This window comes from Thermobia domestica, chromosome 2 (genome assembly GCF_964235325.1).
Source record: "Thermobia domestica chromosome 2, izTheDome1.hap1.1, whole genome shotgun sequence".
Classification (NCBI taxonomy): domain Eukaryota; kingdom Metazoa; phylum Arthropoda; class Insecta; order Zygentoma; family Lepismatidae; genus Thermobia; species Thermobia domestica.
In genome coordinates, this window is record NC_137455.1 from 177,784,013 (window position 1) to 177,806,605 (window position 22,593).

Consider the following 22,593-nt stretch of genomic DNA (forward strand, 5'->3'; position numbering starts at 1 on the left):
CAAATCAGCTATTTCAGGATTTAACGTTTATCGCCATAGAACGAAAATGATAACAGATAGTGAGAACTTATTTTTTGCGAACGATTCAGGAAGATGTTTAAATTTACTATTACTTCCGCTTTCAATACTTAATTCCCATAGAGAAAAAACGGTGAGGGATATCGATATGAGCTTTTCCCAGATTAGATTCAGTTTTCTAGTAGGTTTTCCCTACCTCTGTTAAACATCTATGCAAACAAGAAGTGGCCGAAATTAACAATTTCCCATTTCAATATTTATCGCCATAGAACAGAAACTAATAGATAGGGATAAATGGTTTTCTGCAATCGATATACTGTCTCAAAAGTATACAGGGTGGCCCAAAAGTAGGTATACAGTTCCGTACTGATCAACTCACTGCATTTTACATAATTTCTTATTGTTATCCAAAGTTTCTTTATCATTTGTTCTTAATGTCTTTTTACTTATATCTTAAGCTCGGAACAGCCGAAGCAAATAAACCTATAAGCTAGAATATTATACTTGATCAATGCAGGGGTTTATACCTACTTTTGGGCAACCCTGTATATCAACGCAATATTCTTCCGAAAGCGGATATGGTTGAAATTGATAGTATTTCCGGTTTGAAATTTTATTTCCATACAGTAAAAACTGTAAGATATATCATGAAGTTGTTTTCGCAATCGATTCATCGTCCCAAGAATATGTTCTATCTCATCCATGAACTCTCTATTCAAACCGGAAATGGTTCTAATAAACGATTTCCGGTTTCAACATTTATCACATGGAACAAAAACAGTAAGAGATAGCGAGTTCGACCTCGATTCATTGTCTGAGGAACAGGTTCTACCTTCGATCTTATTACTCCATTGCAACAGTAATTATAGCCTCTTCAGTCCCCTTGTCGAGCCCGCTGAACAAATTTCAAGGTCACGTTGTATTGTTGCAAACGGGCCAAATGCACTCAAGTTCCGTCATCAAGCTCGTTGAACTTTGTACTTTATCTGCATGTGTGAGTAGTGCGAGTTTCGCTTTTCTTTTGTTTGTTTTGCGTTCGCAAGTATGGCTGGACGTCCAAAGAAGCGGGAAGCTGCATCGTCCTTTCACAAAGGTACGTCTATTCATTATAAAACCTATTTTAGGGAATACATTTCGCTTCTGTCTTATCAAGAAATGTCCGATATGTATTATTAGCAAGAAATTTCATTGATATGAACTAAAGTCTGTAAATATAAGTCGTCATTGTTGGCGTGTTCAGCCGGCTGAACAATCGTACGCAACTGATAAAATTCTGGCTAATCCTTGTACTACTGAATCGTATTTAATTTTTGTTGTTACTTCCTAGAAATATTGAACAATTGTTTGTATAATTGTTTAGGCTTGTAGCCAGGGTTGGATGCTTAACTAGCTGGAATTGTTGCTGTATTTATTTAATTGTATGAATTATTTTAAACGTTAATTTGGTGTTTTTTTAACTATTTTTTCTCTAGAACTTTGACAATTCTGGTTAATTAAAGAGGAAACTTGTTTCGATTTCCATTTCAGGTCGAGGCCTTGACCAGGATGATGTACTTCAAATGATTGATGAAAGCGATATTGACGCTTATGAAAGTAATGGGTCGAGAAACAGTTAGTATTCAAATATTTAGCTCCGAAGAGGAAGAAGTAAAAATAATGTTGCTCCACATTTTTTATTTTTGAATTTAGGCTGCATTTATTGAGGGCAAGAGATACCCAGCTTTCTAATATTTCTGTTTTACCAGTTTAGTAATCTGTATGTATGACTGAGTTTGGGGGGGGGGGAGCGAATGGGGACGTCAGGATTGAGGCCATATGTCCGTGTCATGACCGACACGGCTGCTCGCACAAGTACTGCATCAATAGAAGAGCAAGGAAAAGCTAAAACGAATATATCAAAAACAAAAAGTGCTGCAAAATTAAAAACAAAAAGTGATGAAAGAATAAATATATGGAATAAAAATAGATAACAAGAACAATATAGATACAACAACAAAAAGATAGAACAATAGCTAAAAGCGTAGCAGCCACAGAAGCATGAAGAAACTGAAGTACCAAGCTAACAATACCATCATCATCCACCAAAGCGCGGGTAAATGTACAAGGCAATCCGTGACGTTCTCTGAGATCTGAATATTCAGGACATTCCAAAGAATGTGCTGGATACTCAGAGGGACAATACAATCCTCACAATATGGACGGCCCAAACCACGCAGCAAATACTCATGTGTCAGGTGAGAGTGTCCGATACGAAAACGCGTCAGAAGACACTTTATCTCGATGACTAGAGCGAGAAGATGTATGTTACTTTCTGAGGAGCGGCTTAACTGCATTCATTTTCATTAGGCTGGTCCCAAACTACTTACCAATGAGTGCGTATCAAAGTGGAAAAATGAGTAAAGATCGCAGTAAGGAAGAATATGCTCCAATACAACTTCAACTAAGGCGGCGTTCTTGGCGATGGTGGCAGCACGTTCATTTCCCCTGATGCCAACATGACCCGGCACCCAAGAGACAACGATGACACAGTCCTGGGGTTAGAGCTGATGGCTGGATCTCAGAAGAATGACTTCAACGAGGGCGTGCTTAGTCGAGACTTCTGGAGGCCGCTAATTACGCTCTGAGCATCGATGCAAACCAGCACACGACGGAACGAGAGCGTGAGAGGATGTTCCAGGCCAAGCGTAATGGCAGCAAATTCAGCAGTATATACGGAAGTAAGGGCAGCAAATTCAGCTGTATAGAGGCGATGTAAGCTATATTCTGAGTTGCTCTCATCAATGACAAAGGCACAGCCAACAGAATTTCCCTCTTTAAACCGTCCGTATAGAACACATTAAAATTAGGGTACTGTTCTAAGAGTACGGCAAACTGTTGCTGGTACACCTGGAAATTAGTATGCTGTTTGAGGTGTGAAGACAAGCGTAATTCAGACCGTGGTGATCGAAGCAGCCTTGGCGGGACAACAAGAAATTTAACCAACGTAACAGAGGGCCACATAAATTCGTCAGAAAGGAGACTCTTACACACATGGATGTACCATGGATGTGTACAGCGACGACGTACAGCATAGAGGTTGTAAACCCAGCCATCACACAAAAAAATCTACAGAGGTGATTAGAAATACAGAGCACGTGTGCAGAATAATTAAGGAGAAGCCTCCTACGACGATATATTAATGAACGTTCATTGGCTTCAACATAAAGGCTGGTAACAGGACTAGTACTAAGCGCGCCAGTAGCTAGTCGAATGTCCATCGTAAAGAACTGTTTCTAGTTGTTTCACCAGAGAAGAGTGAACAGACACATAAACAATAAACCAGGGTGTTCAAAATCAATAGGTTCCAAATGTATCTAGTGCAATGCTTCTGCATTCAGGAAAACAGAAACTGCTTCTATGATTTCTATGGAAAGTGAACCGGATAATGGAATGCGGAAAAGAATTGGAAAGAACACAAGTTCACAAATTATCAATATAAAAACATTATAAATATTGTACACATGCTATATTAGTTTAACATAGTCAACATACATAACTGAATGTACGATAAATATATGGATAAATGTACTCAAAATTTAAGAAGGTGAATCTCACTGTTCTTCCAAAAATAAGTATCCGATTATGGACAGAAATATAGTGCCTTGTTACAAATGTTCAGCCGGCTGAACAGGCCCCCCACCCCATCCCGTCAACCGTACCGCAACAAAACTGTCATTTATATGTATCATAGCACCCCAATTTCATAATATATAAAATTCCTATCTCTGCGATTCCAACTAACAGCTTGGGACTGAAGAGGATAGATGTACTACTTCAAGTTTGAGAATTGAATTGAGATAGTTTGAAATAGTCTACCGTAGTTTCACACTGTGAAACGAAACTAACTTGTTTTTAGACTTGCAAATTATTCCATGCGTAAGTATGGCTTCGTTTGTCTGTGGAGATATCAGATCAAAAAGGTAAGACGTTGCGAGTGAAAAGTGTTTGCTTCGAATCGATTCATTGTCCCAAGAATAAGATTTAATTCCCCTCTTAAACCTCTAGTCAACCAGGAAATAGTAGAAACCATCTATTTCCGGTTTCACCATTAATTACCATACGGCCAAAGCCTTAATATAATAGCCAAAAGAGTATTTTTTCTTTTTTTAAATCTACTCAGCATCCCAAAAATACACTAAATTCCATATGCACCCTCATCTCTCTACTAAAACAGGGGTTTTTATTCCGTACCAGCCATTGCAAAACTTGCGAAACGTAGTTTAATACAAAATTTGTTAAAATCACTTATAATTGCTATGCCAATTATCGCAAACTAAAACATAATTTTGCGTTAGCGTGACGCAACCCGTTATGGAATGGGTCGCTATAGCGTAAGTGGCAGAAATTCACTTCCAATTTTAATGGAGCAAATACAGTAAGAAATACCATGAAATGTCTTTTTGATACTGATCCAGCGTCCCAAAAATAAGTTTAATCTCAGTCTTCGTCCTATTTAAATCGGAAGTGGTGAAGATCTTCAGTTTTCAGTTTTAAGATGGATCGCCATTAGGGATGCCCACGAGTCGAGACATATCTCGAATCTCGACTCGACGCGACTCGAATTCGAGTCGAGACACACTTTGTAAAATTCGAGACGAGTCGAGACAAACCTATTTCTCGACTCGAATTTTCGACTCGAGTCGAATCGAGACTGCTCGTAAAAATCTCTATTCGACTCGAATGTCTCAAAAATCTTTCTATAATTTTTAATATTATTTTGAAGAAAGTGTTCACTCAGAAACACTCGGCAGGATAATTTCGGAAACTGCAGAACTTGTCAGGTGTTCGAGGAGTGCTATGGTGAGTGTTTTCAACAAGTGGCGAAACCAAGGGGAAACGACGTCCAAACGTCGAGAGGTTGGGCGCCCCCTTCCTCATTACAGATGTCGGACATCGCAGGCTGGGCAGACTGGTAAAACAGGACAGGCAGTGAACTGTGGGGGAACTAACATCAGACTTTAATGCTGGGCAAAGTACAAATGTGTTTGAACCGAACACGCCTAACGATGGGTCCTCCGCAGCCGACAATCTATCCATGTGCGAATGTTAACACCACGACATCGGCAAATACAACCGAAATGAACACGTGACCATCGCTACTGAACCTTGGTGCAGTGGCAGAGCGTTGCATTGTTTGATGAATCCGATACCTTCTTCATCATGACGATGGGAGGGTGCGAATCCGTCATGTTCCAAGGGAACAGCTCCTTGACACTTGTACTGCGGGGCGGAGGCAAGCTGGCGGCGCCGTAATTATACTCTGGGGAACATTCATGTGAGCACCCATGTGTCCAGTGGAGATCGAGCAAGGTACCATGACGGCCGAGGTGTATCGCACGCTGCTTGCAGACTATGTACACCGCTTCATGACGACCATGTTTCCCAACAGTAGCGGCATTTTTCGACAAGATAATGGACCAAGCTCAGGAGTGTGATGGAGTGGTTCGAGGAACACAGGGGCGAGTTCCAAGTGATGTGTTGACCCCAACTCACCGGATCTGAAGCCAATCGAACACATCTGGGATGTGATTGAACGTGACGTCAGAGCGCATCGCTCCCCTCCCCGGAATTTACGGGAATTAGGTGATCTTGTGTGCACGTGGTGCCAACTCTCTCCAGTGACCTATCAAGGATCATTACGTCCATGCCAAGACGCGTTGCCGTTATTATCCCTGCCAAAGGTAAACATACTGACAATTAGGTAGGTAGTCATAATATTATTGTTGATGTGTGCGTATATTTTAACTCGTATATTTTGTCTCGACTCGAATTTCGAGACGTCTCGTCTCGAATTCGTGTCGAGTCGAGACAACATTTTCTCGAGACGAATCGAGACAGGTTTAAATCTCGACTCGTGTGCATCCCTAATCGCCATAATGAAATAAATGTGACCATAAAAAATGATAAATACCCAGGACGCCAGATATTAGTATCAAATTCATCGTTTTCGGGGTCACTGATTAGGTCGGATATTAGTGTTGAATCCATAATTTTTGGGTTCGGTATGCTGATTGATAATATCCCCGATGGCATTTGAACCCAAGTTTCGGAAAGAAAGGACATAATAGATGGTCATGTAACTGATAAGAGCGTTGCTATTTGTTACTTACTTATTTTATTGCATTCATATTGACAGGGGCAAAGCCGAAGGCGTTACTTTTTCTTATTTATTTATTTCTTTGATACTGTCAGGGACAACGCTGAAGCTCTTCATTATTACACTGATTTCTTTACTTTCAAATATGATATACTGCATAAAACTTATTCTCCCGTGCGAAGAATGGGTATTTCAGCAGGTATAGTAATAACTGTATGAGAGAGCGAGAAATATTTTTGACACTGATTCAACTTGTGAAAACCAGGTTCCAACTCCCTCATCTCTGTACTTTTCCGGTTTCAGTATTGAATTTACCCTTTTCGGAATTCTTAGTGTTTCACAATTTGAAACGAAACTTAGGTTTCGCCTCGATAGAGGAACATACTGGTTTCGCTACCAAACTACTAGTAGTTACGTAGGCATCATTTTTCGTATGATGGAAGGACATTTATAAGTAATAATATAAAACTTTCAATCGTTTTCAATTTAGAGTTCAAATGTCGAATTTCACAACTCCAACTTAACCGGATCTTCAGCTTGGGGATTTGCTGAATAAAAATTCGAAAATTTTAATATCGTAGAAACTTCTTCCTTTCCCCTTGTAGGATATAAATTTTCGTGAACGGTGAAACACATATTCCCCTTATTTTTAATTAACAGTTCAAATATCAAATAGTGGCTAATTTGTATTTTATATCAGTTGCACACCTTTCCCATTTATAGATGAGGAATTTTCGATAACGTTAAAATCAGGTTTTCAGTTATTTTTAATGGTTTATGTAAAGTTTCTTCCTAGATTCAAGAATTCGTGATACAGAACGCTCTGCCGCTCTTATGATATCCCTGCCTAATAGACATCATTTTTACCAAGACATTTCGTCCCTCTCAAGACAAAGGGGCGTATCTCATTTCTTCAGCTTTTGCAGAAGACAAGTTTATAGATGTTATCATAATTTATTCTATCGTGTTCTGTTAAGAGTTAATTTGATGTCGTAAGTTATATCCCTGAAACGAAGGAAATCAAACTAAATTTTAAAAGATGATAGAATGACAAAAGGTTTAAACTTGTCTCCTGAAAAGTTAAGAAAATGAGATACGCCCTTTTGTCTTGAGAGGAACTATTTATACGTATATCGGATAGGGAGGATTGCGAGCTACAATGAAATTTAGAACTATGTCAGCGGTAGTTTATTAATAGAATCAGGAAAGCAACCCCTTCCGAATTCGTCTAAATGGACTAACCAGAATAAGATGTATGGAGAAAGCAGCAATTATTCCAAGTGTCACGTTGGTGGAAATCATAGTGATTGGTACTCCAATCACAATGATTTCCGGCGGTCCCAGAGGCGGTCACTGACTTTAATGCTGTGATGCTGCAGGGTGGAAGCAACGAGAAACCACCACTCTATTTTTCCCTAATTTGCTGATAACAGAAAAGGAACATTTGTGTAATGGTCTGTCACATGTCAAAATATATTTCCGGAGGTAACATGTTCTTCCATTCGGATCTCCGAGAGGGGGATACCTTAGGAAGGACTACTGGTCGAGATAGTAACTGTAGGAAGGTCGCTGGAGGAACGAAGGCAAACTAGAGGAAACGATTTAGGATAGTGACACGGACTGTACTTTCCTTTTAGCTAAGGCACAGAAATAAAACTAATTTCAACAATTGTGATTACATGCTCCACACGTTACCGTTGTAAACTGTAGATAACGAACTGACGTACCCAGTTTCGTCAAGGTAAGATTAAAACACTCAATTTTATTTCATTTTCTTTTAGGAAAAACGTGATACAGTTTCGTAATACTGTGATTTTTTTTTTTTTTTTTTTTACTACAGTGCTTCGGAGTTTGATTTTACCACTATTATCTACATAGAGGGAAAAATAGCAATAACACGAGGTTTATACTACATTTATGTTACCTGTGCATTTTTCTGAGTTGGGAATTAAAAAAAAAAAGACTAAAGGTAAGTGAGTGCACTAAACGATAAAAAAAAGAAAAAATAATTTTCCTTCAATAGCAGGTACTTTTTCAATTCTTCCTTATATCACTTTCGTTGAAATCACTTGCTTTGTTGTAAACATTCAAATTGATAAGCCACAGCTGTAATATTACTTTGTGCACATCTGTTACATTATTATTTGCAGACATCCGTATATACCTATTTATGTGGAGCAATCACCTTCAGACTAATTTGTACAGTTTTTTTTTTCTTTTTTTAAAGCAGAAACTACAAACGCGTTATCTTATCGTGTTATGTTGAAACAAACATAGCTTTATAAAAATGGAGTGGAAATAAGTATTTTCTACAAAGCTGTCATTGAGTGAGCTCATGTTCATTTCGTAAACATTTTCTTTTAGACTATCGATATGATAGATAACACGTTCTTCTTGACCGATATTTTAATGATAAAATTACCAGAAACTGTACACACTTATGATTACTTGATTCGTACTTGATTTTATTATTAAGAACCCCATAAGAAGAAAACTGCTTTCAAAAAGTACCTCCAACATTTAGAACTTTACTAATAAATGAAGTATTCTGGTGAAGTACTGGAAGCTCACATTTAAATGATGATAATGCGCCGTGCCATTGTGGAAGACGAGTGGGCCGACGCGACGGCCCCTAAGCGCCGAAGGGGGCATAAAATTCGGGAGGAAAAAGCACACACAAACACAGCACTGACGCGCTCATTCACAGTTCATAGAGATGGAGCTTTGCGGCATGCTTAGGGGAACGTCAGGATGAATTTGAACACCTCCTTTCGTTCACCAAATCCCCGGACATGAACATAATTGAACATCTGTAGTCTAGTTTGGAGACACGAGTTCGGAGCATATTTTTGCCTCTATTCTCCCTTACGGAACAGAGCGATGAACTGCATGCGGAATGGTGTAATTTTCCACTTGCTACCATTCACGACCTCTATGACACCATTCGACCTAACATCAGAACTCTTCTGAGGGAAAAAAAAGTGGTCCAAGACTGTATTATTGTGGTAAATTGCACTTTTTTAAGTGTGTTTTTATAAATGAATAAGAATCTACACGTTTTATATAGTGTACAAAATTATTGTACTTAATTTTATATACTTTACTGAACAAAAAGAATTTAAGCTAAGTAAGAAGTGGAAAACAATTGATATTGCCAGCACTACTCAACCTATTTTCAATTTCTTAATCGATTCTCTAGAAAAAAAATCCATTCGGTTACATTAACATTAGCATGTGTATTTATTAATTTCTTAATTGATTCTGAAAAAATCATTCAATTACATTATCATTAGTATGCATACTTATTATCGATGTGGCATGAAACTGATATCAAAACTAACTAATAGTGAAATTTTACTATCTTCATTTCTAGCTAATAGTGAAATTTTACTATCTTCATTTCTCGAATATTTATTATATTTATAATATTTATTAACATGTAAAATAAGAACACGATCATATTTTCATCATGTATTGAAATTGAAGTATATATTAGACATCGATTATTTCAACGCAAATTATTCATTTGGCGTTGGCCATATATTTTCAGTTGCCAATATCTAGACTTACTGTTTTAACGTAGAATATCAATCACACACTCTACTACCGGGAACTGAACTTTGGTATCCTATGCATAAGACTCGTTTACTACTATAAATCCATAAAGAAGCTTCAAAATCTACGTGAAGTTCCGGAAGTCTAGTGGAGACTTCTTCATTCATTCGATATTCATTTGTTCCCTAAGTGCTTGCCACGTATTATTGAGTTTCGAAATAATAAACAGTATTAAGCAAGTAGTTAACTTGTTCCTTTTTAACAATTTTTATATAGGCGGCGCAGGTGAACAATGATTCGAAAATCTACAGCGGAGCTCTCTTACCCTTGAAACAATACAAATGAGTTTTTTTTTTAAGTTAGAAGCACAACAAATCCCTCATTTCCCATTCTTTCCTTCTTCCATACAGGGCGCGATCAGCACAGACCTTAGAGACTTCAGTCTATCCATCTCACGAAAAACGTACGATTAGAGTGTACATAAGACCAGGCGTTTAAACAGTTGTTCTGTTACAGTAGCGGACGCTAGGAAAAGTCAAGCCAGGACACATGAACATAGGTTAGCATCAAGCATTGTGATTTATGCTGCCAAATCTTCCCATGGATATAAATCAGGGTTCCAAATTTCATATTAAAATAACTAAAATTTTTGTTTGATCATTCCTCATTCGTATACTGCATTTGTTTATTTTTAAATATTTTTTCTTCGTTTTGATTGGGAAGGCGCGCGTCTTTGTGATTACATTATAGAGCCGCCTCTACCTAATATAAAAAGATTTTACATCCGTCCTTACCGCTGAATTCATGGCAGCGCTATTCTCTTATGTACCTTATAAATGATTTGTAACTACAGTTTCATTTTAAGTTGTAGTTATTATTCCGGTATACGAGTGTACTATATACTGGAATAGTAGATAAAACCACTTCAGCAAGAATTTAGAATTTTGTCAATGGGCCTACACGAACTTACATGTGACATTTTCTTAATGTAAGCGTCAAGTGCCGTTTTATCCCTGAAACTTGGAGCTCACGGAGGGCTATAAGATCAGTAGTTCCCTTGGATAAACTTTTATGTGAGCTTCAATTCTTTTTGGCATCAAGAATGTATCAGCTGGTATCTTTAGTTGACCGTGTGGTCGAGATAATTGTGTCTCAGCTGAGATTTTCGAACGGAATCTTAGTACGACACCTGTATCGAAATTCTAATTTTTCCTATGAAATAAATTGTCTTAGGATGAACGATACTGAAAACTTTTTTTAAAATGATTTGTTTTATCCCTATTGCAACATCAGATTATGAAGGACAGGACCTCTTTTTATGTGAGCTCCGAATTATTCCGGGACTTGAATCGTTTCAGTTGTCGAGTGCACAGATCATTACATTAGATCACCTAGCACAAGTAAACACAATATCGCTCCTCCAAGAGAGCTTGATTATGGAGCTTCGGCACGGGTTTTCCGCGTTGAAAATGGTTTACAGCAGAGACGTATGCAAAGAATGGGTCCTAAGGGTCCGATTTTTTTTTTTTTTTTTTTTTGTTAATTTAGTCTAATTTTAGCGGTGATTTTACAAATTTTAATATATTTTATTCTCATGTTGAATCTAGACCCCCGAAAAGATATTCACTGCATTACATTGGATATCAGATACATGCTAGTACGACGATATACTCAACCAATATAATATCGAACATACACAAACCACACTAGGTATATACACGGCGGTATTAATTTTATGACAAAACTCGGGGATAGCAATGAAAAATACTCAGTAATTCCAAGGCCGCACTTACTCATTTTGCAATGACTTGCGATCAAAGTACGCAGAATATCAGATACCGTTATTAGCGCTTCTATTGTATTCTTCCAAGTGACGCAGGAACTAGAGGAAACGAGACTGCAGTATTGAAAACAATTAAATCGTTTGTTTTTGCTCAATTCGCTACCTATACGGAAACCGAAATCTTGGGCTATTTCATTGCATTAGTAAATGCAAATGATATTTGTATGTGTTTCTATTTAGGCCTATAAGATAGTTTTTTTTTTCTAAATTGGATACTACCTAACGAATCTAACTTGTTAACTTAATGTCAGTTCGTGTTTAAACGGCTAACGTTTGTGGCTTCTCTGCGCGTGATCCCGTGTTTGATTCCCGGTGAGGGTATTTCTTTCGGACACAAACCCCAATATTATGGCATTTGTGATTTCATTTTAAGTAGCAGGGGCTCTTTCATATAGCCTCGGTAACAAAAAGAGATGCTAAGCTCCAACCAGATAGTTGATTAATCATTACTTAACCTAAAGAAACAACCTAAATAACACAAGTTATCCCACCAATCCTTTGACCTACTATATATACTCCACGTCAAAAACATGCTTAACTGAAATATCTAATTACTTTATGTAACATTTTAACTAAAAGATCTAATTGTTTACATCTAACGTTTTAGCTAAAAGATCTAATTGTTTACATTCAACTTTTTAGCTAAAAGATCTAATTGTTTCCATTTAACTTTTTAGCGGAAAGATGTAATTGTTTACATTTAACTTTTTAACTAAAAAATCTAATTGTTTACATTCAACTTTTTAGCTAAAAGATGTAATTGTTTACATTTAACTTTTTAGCGGAAAGATCTAATTGTTTACATTTAACTTTTTAACTAAGAAATCTAATTGTCTACATTTAACTTTTTAACTAAAAGATCTAATTGTTTACATTTAACTTTTTAACTAGAAGATCTAATTGTTTACATTTAACTTTTAACTAAAAGATCTAATTGTTTACATTTAACTTTTAACTACAAGATCTAATTGTTTACATTTAACATTTTAACTAAAAGATCTAATTATTTGCATTCAACAACTTTTTTTCAGTTTGTCCAGCAATTATCCCTCAACCATATTTACGCTATTATTCAAGGACTTGGTTATATCAGTAAACGATAGTACAGGTGGCGACGTCTATTAAAGTGACTATTTGTTACTAGAATTATGGTAACGTATAGTCTAAGACTTCGCGTGTATTATTAGGATATAATGATGAGATAAAATTTACTTTAGTTTCTCTTTAAAGTAGCTTTATAAAACTATTTATAGACAATGAACACTAATATCAAAGAAGTAATATTGTGTTCACAACATAAATAAATAAAATAAAACAAAAATAAAAAAGGAAAGAGAAACGTAGCTCCAATATGGGAACAATGGTATCAAGAAGGTTAAAACCAAATTTGACCATTTGTTCGTAATACCTGTATAACAATTTTTGGTGGGCGTAAGGAGCTTGGAAACCTTGATCCACTTCGTAAAAAATTATGTAACAAAGACGACTAATGTAATGTTTAATAGCGAAATACAAAATATAAATACTTGTATGAGGTACATATTCTTTGTGAGTTTCCTAAAATTGATGTACACGTAGATGATTTTGTCAAATAAGATAATGTGTGGATATGGGCTAGAGAAATAATATATGTTCTTTAGATATTTTTACTGATTCTCTTGAACTGCAACAGTATAAAGGGAGAATATCGTTTCCTGCAGTGAAAATGTTTTAGAAAAGAAAATTTAGATCGTGCATAGAGGTCCTATACCTATGGAAATAATGCACAAAAAAGAAGACAAAGAAGACATCAATATATTAAGTACCCTTCCCCAGCTGGACAGCCCACACTCCGTATGGAAATGGTCCTACAAATGTCGGATGTTATTCTGTAAATGGCATTCCACGCTTCTTCCAACTAGTAGGACACTTAACCAAAATTTTGTCGATAGGATAGCTTTGTGGATCGGTCGAAACACTGTCCAATTGAGAACTACACATGCTTAAGAGAGGATAGATCTATTGATCGTGTAGGGTATGAGTTGACTCATGATTTGAAGAGAATGTTAGATGCGTGGGCAGGTACTGTGTTGTTGGGAAAACACACATAAATGATGGTGGAGGAATAGTAACATCATAGGTTGGATGACACTGGTCAATGTTCCTTGTATGAACACCAGAGGCGAATATTCATTATAAACTATAGGTTTCCAACAAATGTTTCCTGGCGTTGGTTCTATGGATCGCTGCTGTATATACAGCTGCTGATTAAGTTTCAAACGACCATCACTAGCGCTGTGAAAGAACCGTCTCTCAATGGTCCACCATGCGTCTCTGTAATTGCGTCTTTGGTGACACCAGTGGCACCATTGGAGGAAGACTGAACACTGACAATCTCTTTGACACTGATCTATCCCCTTTCCCTTTAATATTTTTTCTCCTTAGCAACATTGTCTTACAAAGAAAGTATTTGCCGAGACAGTGTGTGTCGGGAAAGACCCAATGTGTAAGACTTCCGCTCGCCTACGTAAGTCTTCTTTAGCTCGTTTATACAGTTTTTTTATTCACATTTTCTTTTAAGTTTTTGTTCCGTTTCCTACCAACTTCCGTTTGTTGCAATCCTCATTCAATCATCCATATTTTGTCTAAGTACACGGACGTCGTTAGCAGGGGGGACGCGTCCCCCCAGATTTTAGTCAAGTGTATTCAAAGAAACTAAGACAACTTTGCATATATAACTTTTGCCAGAAAGGGGATTTTGATTTTGATTCATCCGAACCCCCAGATTTAAAAAGCTAACGACACCAGTGTATAGTATGCCTCTCTTCCTCTAGCTATTTCTTTGTGCATGACTTTTTGTCTTCAGAATGCAGTAACTTGGCTCTCAGGTCATTTTGTCATTTCCTGTGATTTCTTTTGCAATCCAAATATTTAAAAATATTAAAAAGATCACGTTATTTGTATCTTTTCCTAGAAAGATTGTAATTAATTGTATAATTAATTGTAACATCTACATAAATTAGTTAAAGAGCTTGCTTTTTGTCTAGAAACTGATAAGATAAGACTAGCTTATAAGATTTCCATAGTTTGGATTAAGAAATTCTCTGATACAAGTTCGAATTCAGTAAAGTGTCAAATCCTTCTACCCAAGAAATTGCTAAATTAATATTGCAAAGGGAAGACGTAATTAAATAACCTTTTTGAATCACACAGAAATACACATATACATACACAAAAAAAAACTTCATTTCATGGAAATCATGAGTTGTTACAATGACTTTTCTGGAAGTTGACATTTCCTAAACTACTTTACTAAACCACATTTACTTAAACCACTTCCGGACCCGAAACCAAAAAAAAATCACACTATTTCATGGAATCTCTTATGCAGTCAGAAAATTAGAAAGAAAAAAATATTATTATATATACTAGTGGGCACAAAGTCACTTTCTTCAATATGTGAAGAAATAACCTGTTTGGGGAAAGCGACTTTGTGCCCATCCTATATACAGGGTGTTTCAAAACAACACCGACAACGTTTCGGAGGTGATTCCTGATATCATATTATGTTCATGGTACAAAAATGTTGTGGGAACAGTCATATAATGCCACTTTGATATTTTCTAGCATTGCTGCTGTTTCTTAATTGTTGTATTTATTAAAAATATTTTATTGTTTATCGTTTGCGCAACATGTAGGCTACATTTCCTGATAATTTTGTGTTCGTATAACACCAATTTGTTACAATTTCATTTGTATTCCATTACGTCACATAGGTCCATAGGTTCTTCATGTATTCTCGTTTAAAATAAATAATTACATTGCAAGTCTTCAAAATTCAGAAAGAATGCTGGATGCTTATCCCAACACTAGGCCTATTCATGAACTGACAAATCGCAACTCTTACAAAATGTAATAAATTTAGAAAACATGAGCCATGGTAACAACTGCAAAGTGCCATTTGGAATCTTAAAACATGCGGTGAAAATTAGGAGTGTTGCCAATTTAAAAGATCGAATAATGGACGTTTGATGCTCATTAGAAGCAGTCCTAAATTCACACTGGTTAATTATAGAACAAAAATAAGCATACCATTGGCTTTTCGGGAAAATTTGCTATTAAAATGAGATGTCACATGCTATATGGTTTTCATTTTTCAAACTTCACTTTAATTCAAAATGGCGGATTTCAAGATGGCTGCCGTCAAGGATATCCTTACCGTATCACTTCCCTCTAGGCATAGTATGTATTACCGAAGCTTTTCTGCACTTATTATCATTAATACGCGGGTTAGAAGCGGAGGTAAAGGACTTGCGGACGTAGTAAGTGAACAATTAAATGCCTGTAACTTTTCCCCAAATGAGTGTATCTCAAAACTAGCTTCACCATTGTATTTCTGATTAAATTCTAGCCCGAAATTATGTATCATATTATCCTATTCCCATTTAAAAACCTTGACCTTAATTCAAAATGGCAGATTTCAAGATGGCTGCCGTCAAGGTCATACCTACCATACAACTTCCCCCTAGACCTTATATGTATCTACATGGTTGTTCTTTCATTATCGCTCCGTTTACAAAGGTTAGTAAGGGACTTCTGCAGTAATCTCTAATAACCACATTCCCACTTTTAAAAATTATAAAAAATAGAAAACATGCACCATGGCAAAAATTTTTGTCATCACAAATAATACATATATGTCCTCTATCAGCTAGAAAAATTTCATTGAAATTGGAGCCGGACAATTGGGTGATGTCCCTTGTAAGTACTAATCAGATCCAGTTAACTTTTTTTCATTTTGTATCCAAATGTTTCAAACAGAACTACTTTTTCTCTGCTATTTTATTACAAACCAGAGGAGAGTAGAAAAATGAATTTTATATAAGTATATATCTAGGCCAACGTAATGAAACAACTATGAAAAAATGGAAGACAGAAGCGAATGTGCTTATGAAGTCCCATGTTTTTCCTAATAATCCAGTTTCCAGAACGTAAGCTCGGATCTTGCACCTTGAAAGTCCACTGAAGCGATTTCTTTACAGATGGAGCACACGTCGAAGCGAATATGGTCTCTCTTGTCAATTCTACGGCCAGTCTCCACTGAACTTCATTTATGTAAGATCGAAAGAGAACCATTCTGTTACGAAGGAAAGATAATGAAGATCTTCTGTTTAAAGGATAAATCTCTTCGGCACTATGATCATAGGTGTATAGCAGTTTGCGATCCAATGTAATATAGTTTTATTTAGATTTTGATTTTTTATTGATAATTTACGAAACGAATTGATATATTTTGCATCGCATTTTCGACCGCAATGGGAATGGAAACTATTTATTTTACTATTTTACGTGGACACGAAATGATAAAATTTGTTATATCACGAACACATCTGATAAATGAAAGTGACTATGTCTGTGACTGAACTCTTGAACCACTTGACCGATCTCGATCAAATTTTCAACATAGATGAGACTCGGACCTGGGATGGTTTATCATCATTTCACTTTGACGGTGCAACTTAGGAGAGGGGAGGGAGGACATATGTAAAAATGATAAATATTAGTGTCGAATACATAGTTTTTGGGGTCGCTGAGACAAACAGTGACACTTTCGATGTCATTTAAATCCAAATTCAGCCCTCATTAATAGTCCTAAGGAAAGGATGTCGACATGTAAAAATAATTGAAAACGACCGATATTAGAGTCGAATTCATAGTTTTTGGGGTCCCTAAGTTGATTCGTGACAGTTACGTATATTATAGCACTAACTCTGTCCTTCTCAGGATTGCCTAAAATGGTATCTGGTTTTGAATATGTCCACAGTTTTTTTTTTTTTTTTTTTTTTTTTAATTAAGTGCTGAATCCGTGTTAAGAAACAAGTAATTCGCATTACGCAGCCCACGAAGTGAACCTATAGGTTACTATTATCATAAAAGCGTATTAATCTAATTTCACACAAATGTTAATATTCTAATTTATATTGTAGCCATATGATACCAGCCATATGATACCAGCCATAGCGATATGATTAAATTTCTTTTTCTTTTTCTTTTTTTTTTTAAAAAAAAAGAAAAGCTGAATTCGTTTTTCTCTTTCTCCATTTCAGTGAAAAACGAAAGGCTTAGCAAAACAATATTTCTGGACCAATGCTATGAAATAACTATCATGTGTTATTTATTAAGTCTTTACTTTAGAGCTTGAAACAACAGAAGGATAGAAAAGAGAGTACTGATAAAGTCTCGTGTTTTCACTAGTTATATAGTTTCCGAATTTTGAGCTGAGGCCTCGTATTTCGAAAACGTATTGAGACATTTTATTTCCATGTATCTACGGCATAAAATGTCGATGCGCACATGGTATCTTTTTCTACAATTCTACGACCATTTCTCTAGTAATATGATGTCTAGTCCATATAAAGTTGGTAGATATTGCTGAGAATCGAAGAGGCACCTAAAGGGAAAAGTTGGGTTTTTGAGGAGAAATTTATCATTATTATAGGGGTCTACGAGATTAAACAATTTCTTCTATTATGAAGGGGAAAAAGCTTATTTCAGTGATAAATGAATTATCACATATGCGTTCAGGGCCGGGTTTAGAGGGGTGGGTGCAAAGGTGCACGTGCACTCCCCCTGGTTGTAAATATACACTATCTAAAATGAGAAGTGAAAATAGCAACACTTTCTGGCATCATATTTTCGTTTGGGGCTTAAAAGAAAGCAGAACTTTGCAAAAGCAATAGTTTTAAGTCGATTTTCTAAAGGTTGAAGAAAAAGTATTCACCAATCAAAACAATATAACATTGTCAAGCAGGGAAGAAAACACAACCCAGGAGGTGAGAACATTTTTTCCTGCATAATACTTGCAAGGGGGCAACCCTCCGTTCTGCAAAATACTTTCCTCCGTTCTGTGCATCAGTGTTGTCAGGAGTAAAGAATATTGTCAATGTCACCTTAAAGAGTTTCAGTGTGATTGGTTATTTTGGTAGTTATTGGTGCACTCCCTCAGACAATCCTGGATCCGGCCCTGTATCCGTAATTTACGATGTAATTTTTCGTTTGCGTTACAGTTCAATGATTTTATGTTATCAAATTGCGAAGTGATACCGCGTTAATTTAAACTTCAAGGGAAGTCATTGCAATGACTCACGATTATATAAACACAGCGATGTCCATCCCTCTAAGTGCTTGGGCGCAATCCTCCCAAAAATTTACTATTCTCTTTCCGCCTCTTCTACAAAACAAGTTAATGGAAGAAACTCTATAAAGCGGACACCTCCCTTAACGGACATATTTTGTAATTCCCAAACACTGGAATAGGAAAAAACATATTGGCAAACCTCTCTAAAGCGGACACTCTCTAGTACGGACACGGACAGTCTTTTCTAGGTATCATTTACCTCCGTATTACGGACACTTTCTCTAGAAATAAGTTGAAAGGTGTAGTAAAAATACATTTTTAGTAATTCATACATGTGTCTCCAAGGAAACATTGTGACAACATTTTACCCCCTCAATTGTCTGCTCAGCAACCCAGACGAAGCGTCTCTGTTTAACAAAACTCTTATGTCCTTTGCTTGCATCCCACTCCCACCCAAGCTGTTTTAGACACAAAAGTGATTAACAGTTGCCCGTCGTTAGGGATGACACGTTATGCTACTGTCCCGTTGCAGTCTTTAACCAACCAGAAGACAAGTTTAGTACTTTTTCCCTCAGATATGTATATTGTCTCAAAAAGGACACTTCAGGACCGCAATTACCCCACAAATTAAAGCGCCATACTGAAAACGAAGGAAGTACTGATAAGTGTAAAGTGCAGAGAACTATAACATGTTATTTCCATGTTGTGCCTCGAACATAGAGTATTGGATGACAGATAATGCATGTAATATTCGTAAACACGTGGTTTATGCAAAAATATTTTTTCTAATTGTATATTACCTTGCTAACTAATTTACATAACAAAATACTGAAACCTCTTGAAGGCGGACACCTCTCTATAGCGGACAATTTTTGATTCCCCACGGCTGTCCGCTTTAGAGAGGTTTCACTGTATATACATACATCTTCTCGCTCTTAAAACATCTCGTAGGCGCAATCCGAGCCCTAAAACCCGCCTGTGAACACTCAAATATAAACGAATAAATATTTTTTATTCACTTCTTTTGATTCAGTTTTCGCAATAGAGTACGTCATTTAATCGATACCGTAAAGGTATCGTAATATGTACGTATATTACTATACCTTTTGCAGGATCGGTCAGTTCATAGACCGAAGTACTATGATATGTCACTTATTCAGAACATATTGATATGAAGGTTTTATTAACATGGATTCAGCCGATTTTAGTCTAATGAATACACCTCTAAATACTAGTGCATCTCCCTCTAAACATGTATCTCTGCATGTGAAGCTAAACTACTGTGTAACTACATTTAAACTTCGATTCACAATGTTTGACTGCAGAATATGCTTTCGAATATCTCTTCGGATATTATTCTAATTCAGCAGTCATTAAAAAAAAAAAAAAAAAAAAAAAAAAAAACATTAAAAGCACTTCACATAAGTTACATCTAAAAACAATAATAAAAGAAAATCATGTAAAACTCACCACGATGTAATGTTTAGTCTTTCCTTGTTTGGCAATTAAATCCCAGTCAATTGTGTCCACATAACAAAGCATCGGGTTCTTCTCGATCCTAACACTTCCTTGAAGAATGTCCGTGAGCGATATTAGGCCAATTTCCCGCAATTGTATCATTTCGAAGATGATGAGAGAATAGTTACCGAACAGCACATTTCCCCTGATGACTGACAGATTTGGAAACATGTGCCTCAGTGTCTTAAGACCTTTCACTCGGTACAAAAGAAGATAGTCGGTGATTTCCCTAAGCTCGGGGAAACTTACATTTTGATAGTAGGATTCATTTGCCTGATCTATGAGCGAAATTTGTACGGAACCTTCCACTACACGGCAGCCTCTCAGACTCTCGAAAGCATCCAATGAGTGCAATATGTTAATACTTCTGCAAACTGCAACAAGAAACAGAAAAGAAAATTATCAGAGATATACAACATCACGTAAGTGTTTATACATACAATAGCCATAAAATCTTCATGTAAATTTGTAGGTCTATTAGGAAAACGTAGAATAGTTTTCTGGAAGAGTGATTTTTTTCTTTCAACAATTATTTCCTCTTCTAATTTATAAATACTATTTAACGAAACAATGATTAAAAGATAAGTGTGGTATATATCTAGTGTTCCCCACGAGACGAAACGAGACAGAACTCTTTAGATAGAAATAGACATCTTTAGATAGATAGATAGATAGATAGATAGATAGATAGATAGATAGATAGATAGATAGATAGATAGATAGATAGATAGATAGATAGATAGATAGATAGATAGATAGATATAGCTATAGATATGAGAGTTCTTTTATGACATCTTTCCGTGATGAGGCATAAGTTTAAATTTCTTCTCGTGAATAATATTAATAATGTTAATTTTGTTACTATTGGCTTGCATAGTTTCTGGGGCGATAGCTATATGTAATATGTTGTTTCATCAATATACTACTAAAAAAATGGATTTTAAGTTACAATAATTACAACTTGAACGCAGGATATGTAGTAAAATTAGTAGTCAGTTACTGTAGTCATATAAGAATGCGTCTTATAAAGTTTCTAATCATTCAAGCTACAACGACAATATGAAGGCGGAACTTTCTCTTGGCTATATGGTTAGCGTATTCTCCTTTGACGCGGGAGACCCGGGTTCGATCTCTGGGGAGCTCATGTGGTTCGAATTCCAAGTTAACCTGGCTCTAAAAGGGACGCTAAATTAACATCAACAAAGACGACGACAATCAGAAGTCGGTTGGAGCAAAATATATATGCCATTAAATATGAATTAAGACACTGAACAGGATACCGGTTCAGACGTTAGTACAACTCTGAACGGCAACACGTAGTCGACTTCATGACAAAGTTGGACTGTCTGTTGTAAATTCCTCATGAATAAGTAATTAGAATTCTCGCCTTTCGTGAGGGGGAATCATGTTCAATTCTCGATAGTACATGGTTAAATGGTTAGCGTTCACTCCTTTGTTTTTGTAGGAGATCTAAATTCTATTTCTAGTGAGAAATTATATGGTGCAGATCGCACACTGAAATATACAACATGCATCATGTAACCTCGATACTGAAAAGAGACTTAAAAATGCCGAATTTCATCTCTCTAATTTCAGGGGATCGTGACATACTGTATTCTTGGCAAAATATATATATATATATATATATATATATATATATATATATATATATATATATATATATATATATATATATATATATATATATATATATATATATATATATAAAAGGATTCTCCCCAACCTTTTCGAAACGTATTTCAATCCAAGCAAAATGATAGAAAAACGTGAAGCGACTAAAGTGTTAACTATTTTCAAGAATTCATTTCAAATTCTTCAGCAGTTTTCTCGTGTTTGACATTTTATGAATATAAAATCGGAAATTAAAATATCATATACAACTTTCCCTTTAAAATGTAGACACCTAGGAAAATGTAAGAGTATGATATTTCGAGGCGAATAGTGGCAACACGAAAATAGTACAGAGTGATGTGGTACGCTGCAAAGAAGGTAAGAGAGAATCTTCAAATTGTTTGCCAAAAATACAGTATCTGACAAGCCTCTTAAATTAGGAAGATGAAACTAGGCATATAAACTCGTTAAAAGTAAATGAACCTGTGTCCAAGCGTTTTTGAACACAGCCATTTTCGGTTTTTGTTACTTCGTCATCTTTTGTATGCGTAATCGCATTTCACTTATTGTTAACAATCTTTTGTCTGCTACGAGGGGACACAATGGCTCAGTAATGAAGCGCTCATGCCTGGCGCAAGGGGTACTAGGTTTAGTTCCAGATCAAGTGAGCTGATAATGGAGAACATTGTAAGAGTGGCAGGGACATTAGTTGGGGATCGGGGGAAAGGTAATTGGACCCGTAAGTTTGAAATTTGTATAAATTATATCAACAAC

At 36.2% G+C, this 22,593-nt stretch overlaps 1 protein-coding gene across 2 annotated transcripts in view; it reads right to left on the minus strand.

Moving 5' to 3' along the window:
• The window catches only part of LOC145677526 (insulin-like peptide receptor), a 495,629-nt gene that overhangs the window by 302,982 nt on the left and 170,054 nt on the right, over positions 1 to 22,593 (minus strand). For both annotated transcript variants that reach the window (XM_081747998.1, XM_081748005.1), the window contains exon 2: positions 20,140 to 20,561. In XM_081747998.1, coding sequence (XP_081604124.1) covers positions 20,140 to 20,561 — 422 coding nt within the window. The remainder of the gene's footprint in view (positions 1 to 20,139; positions 20,562 to 22,593) is intronic.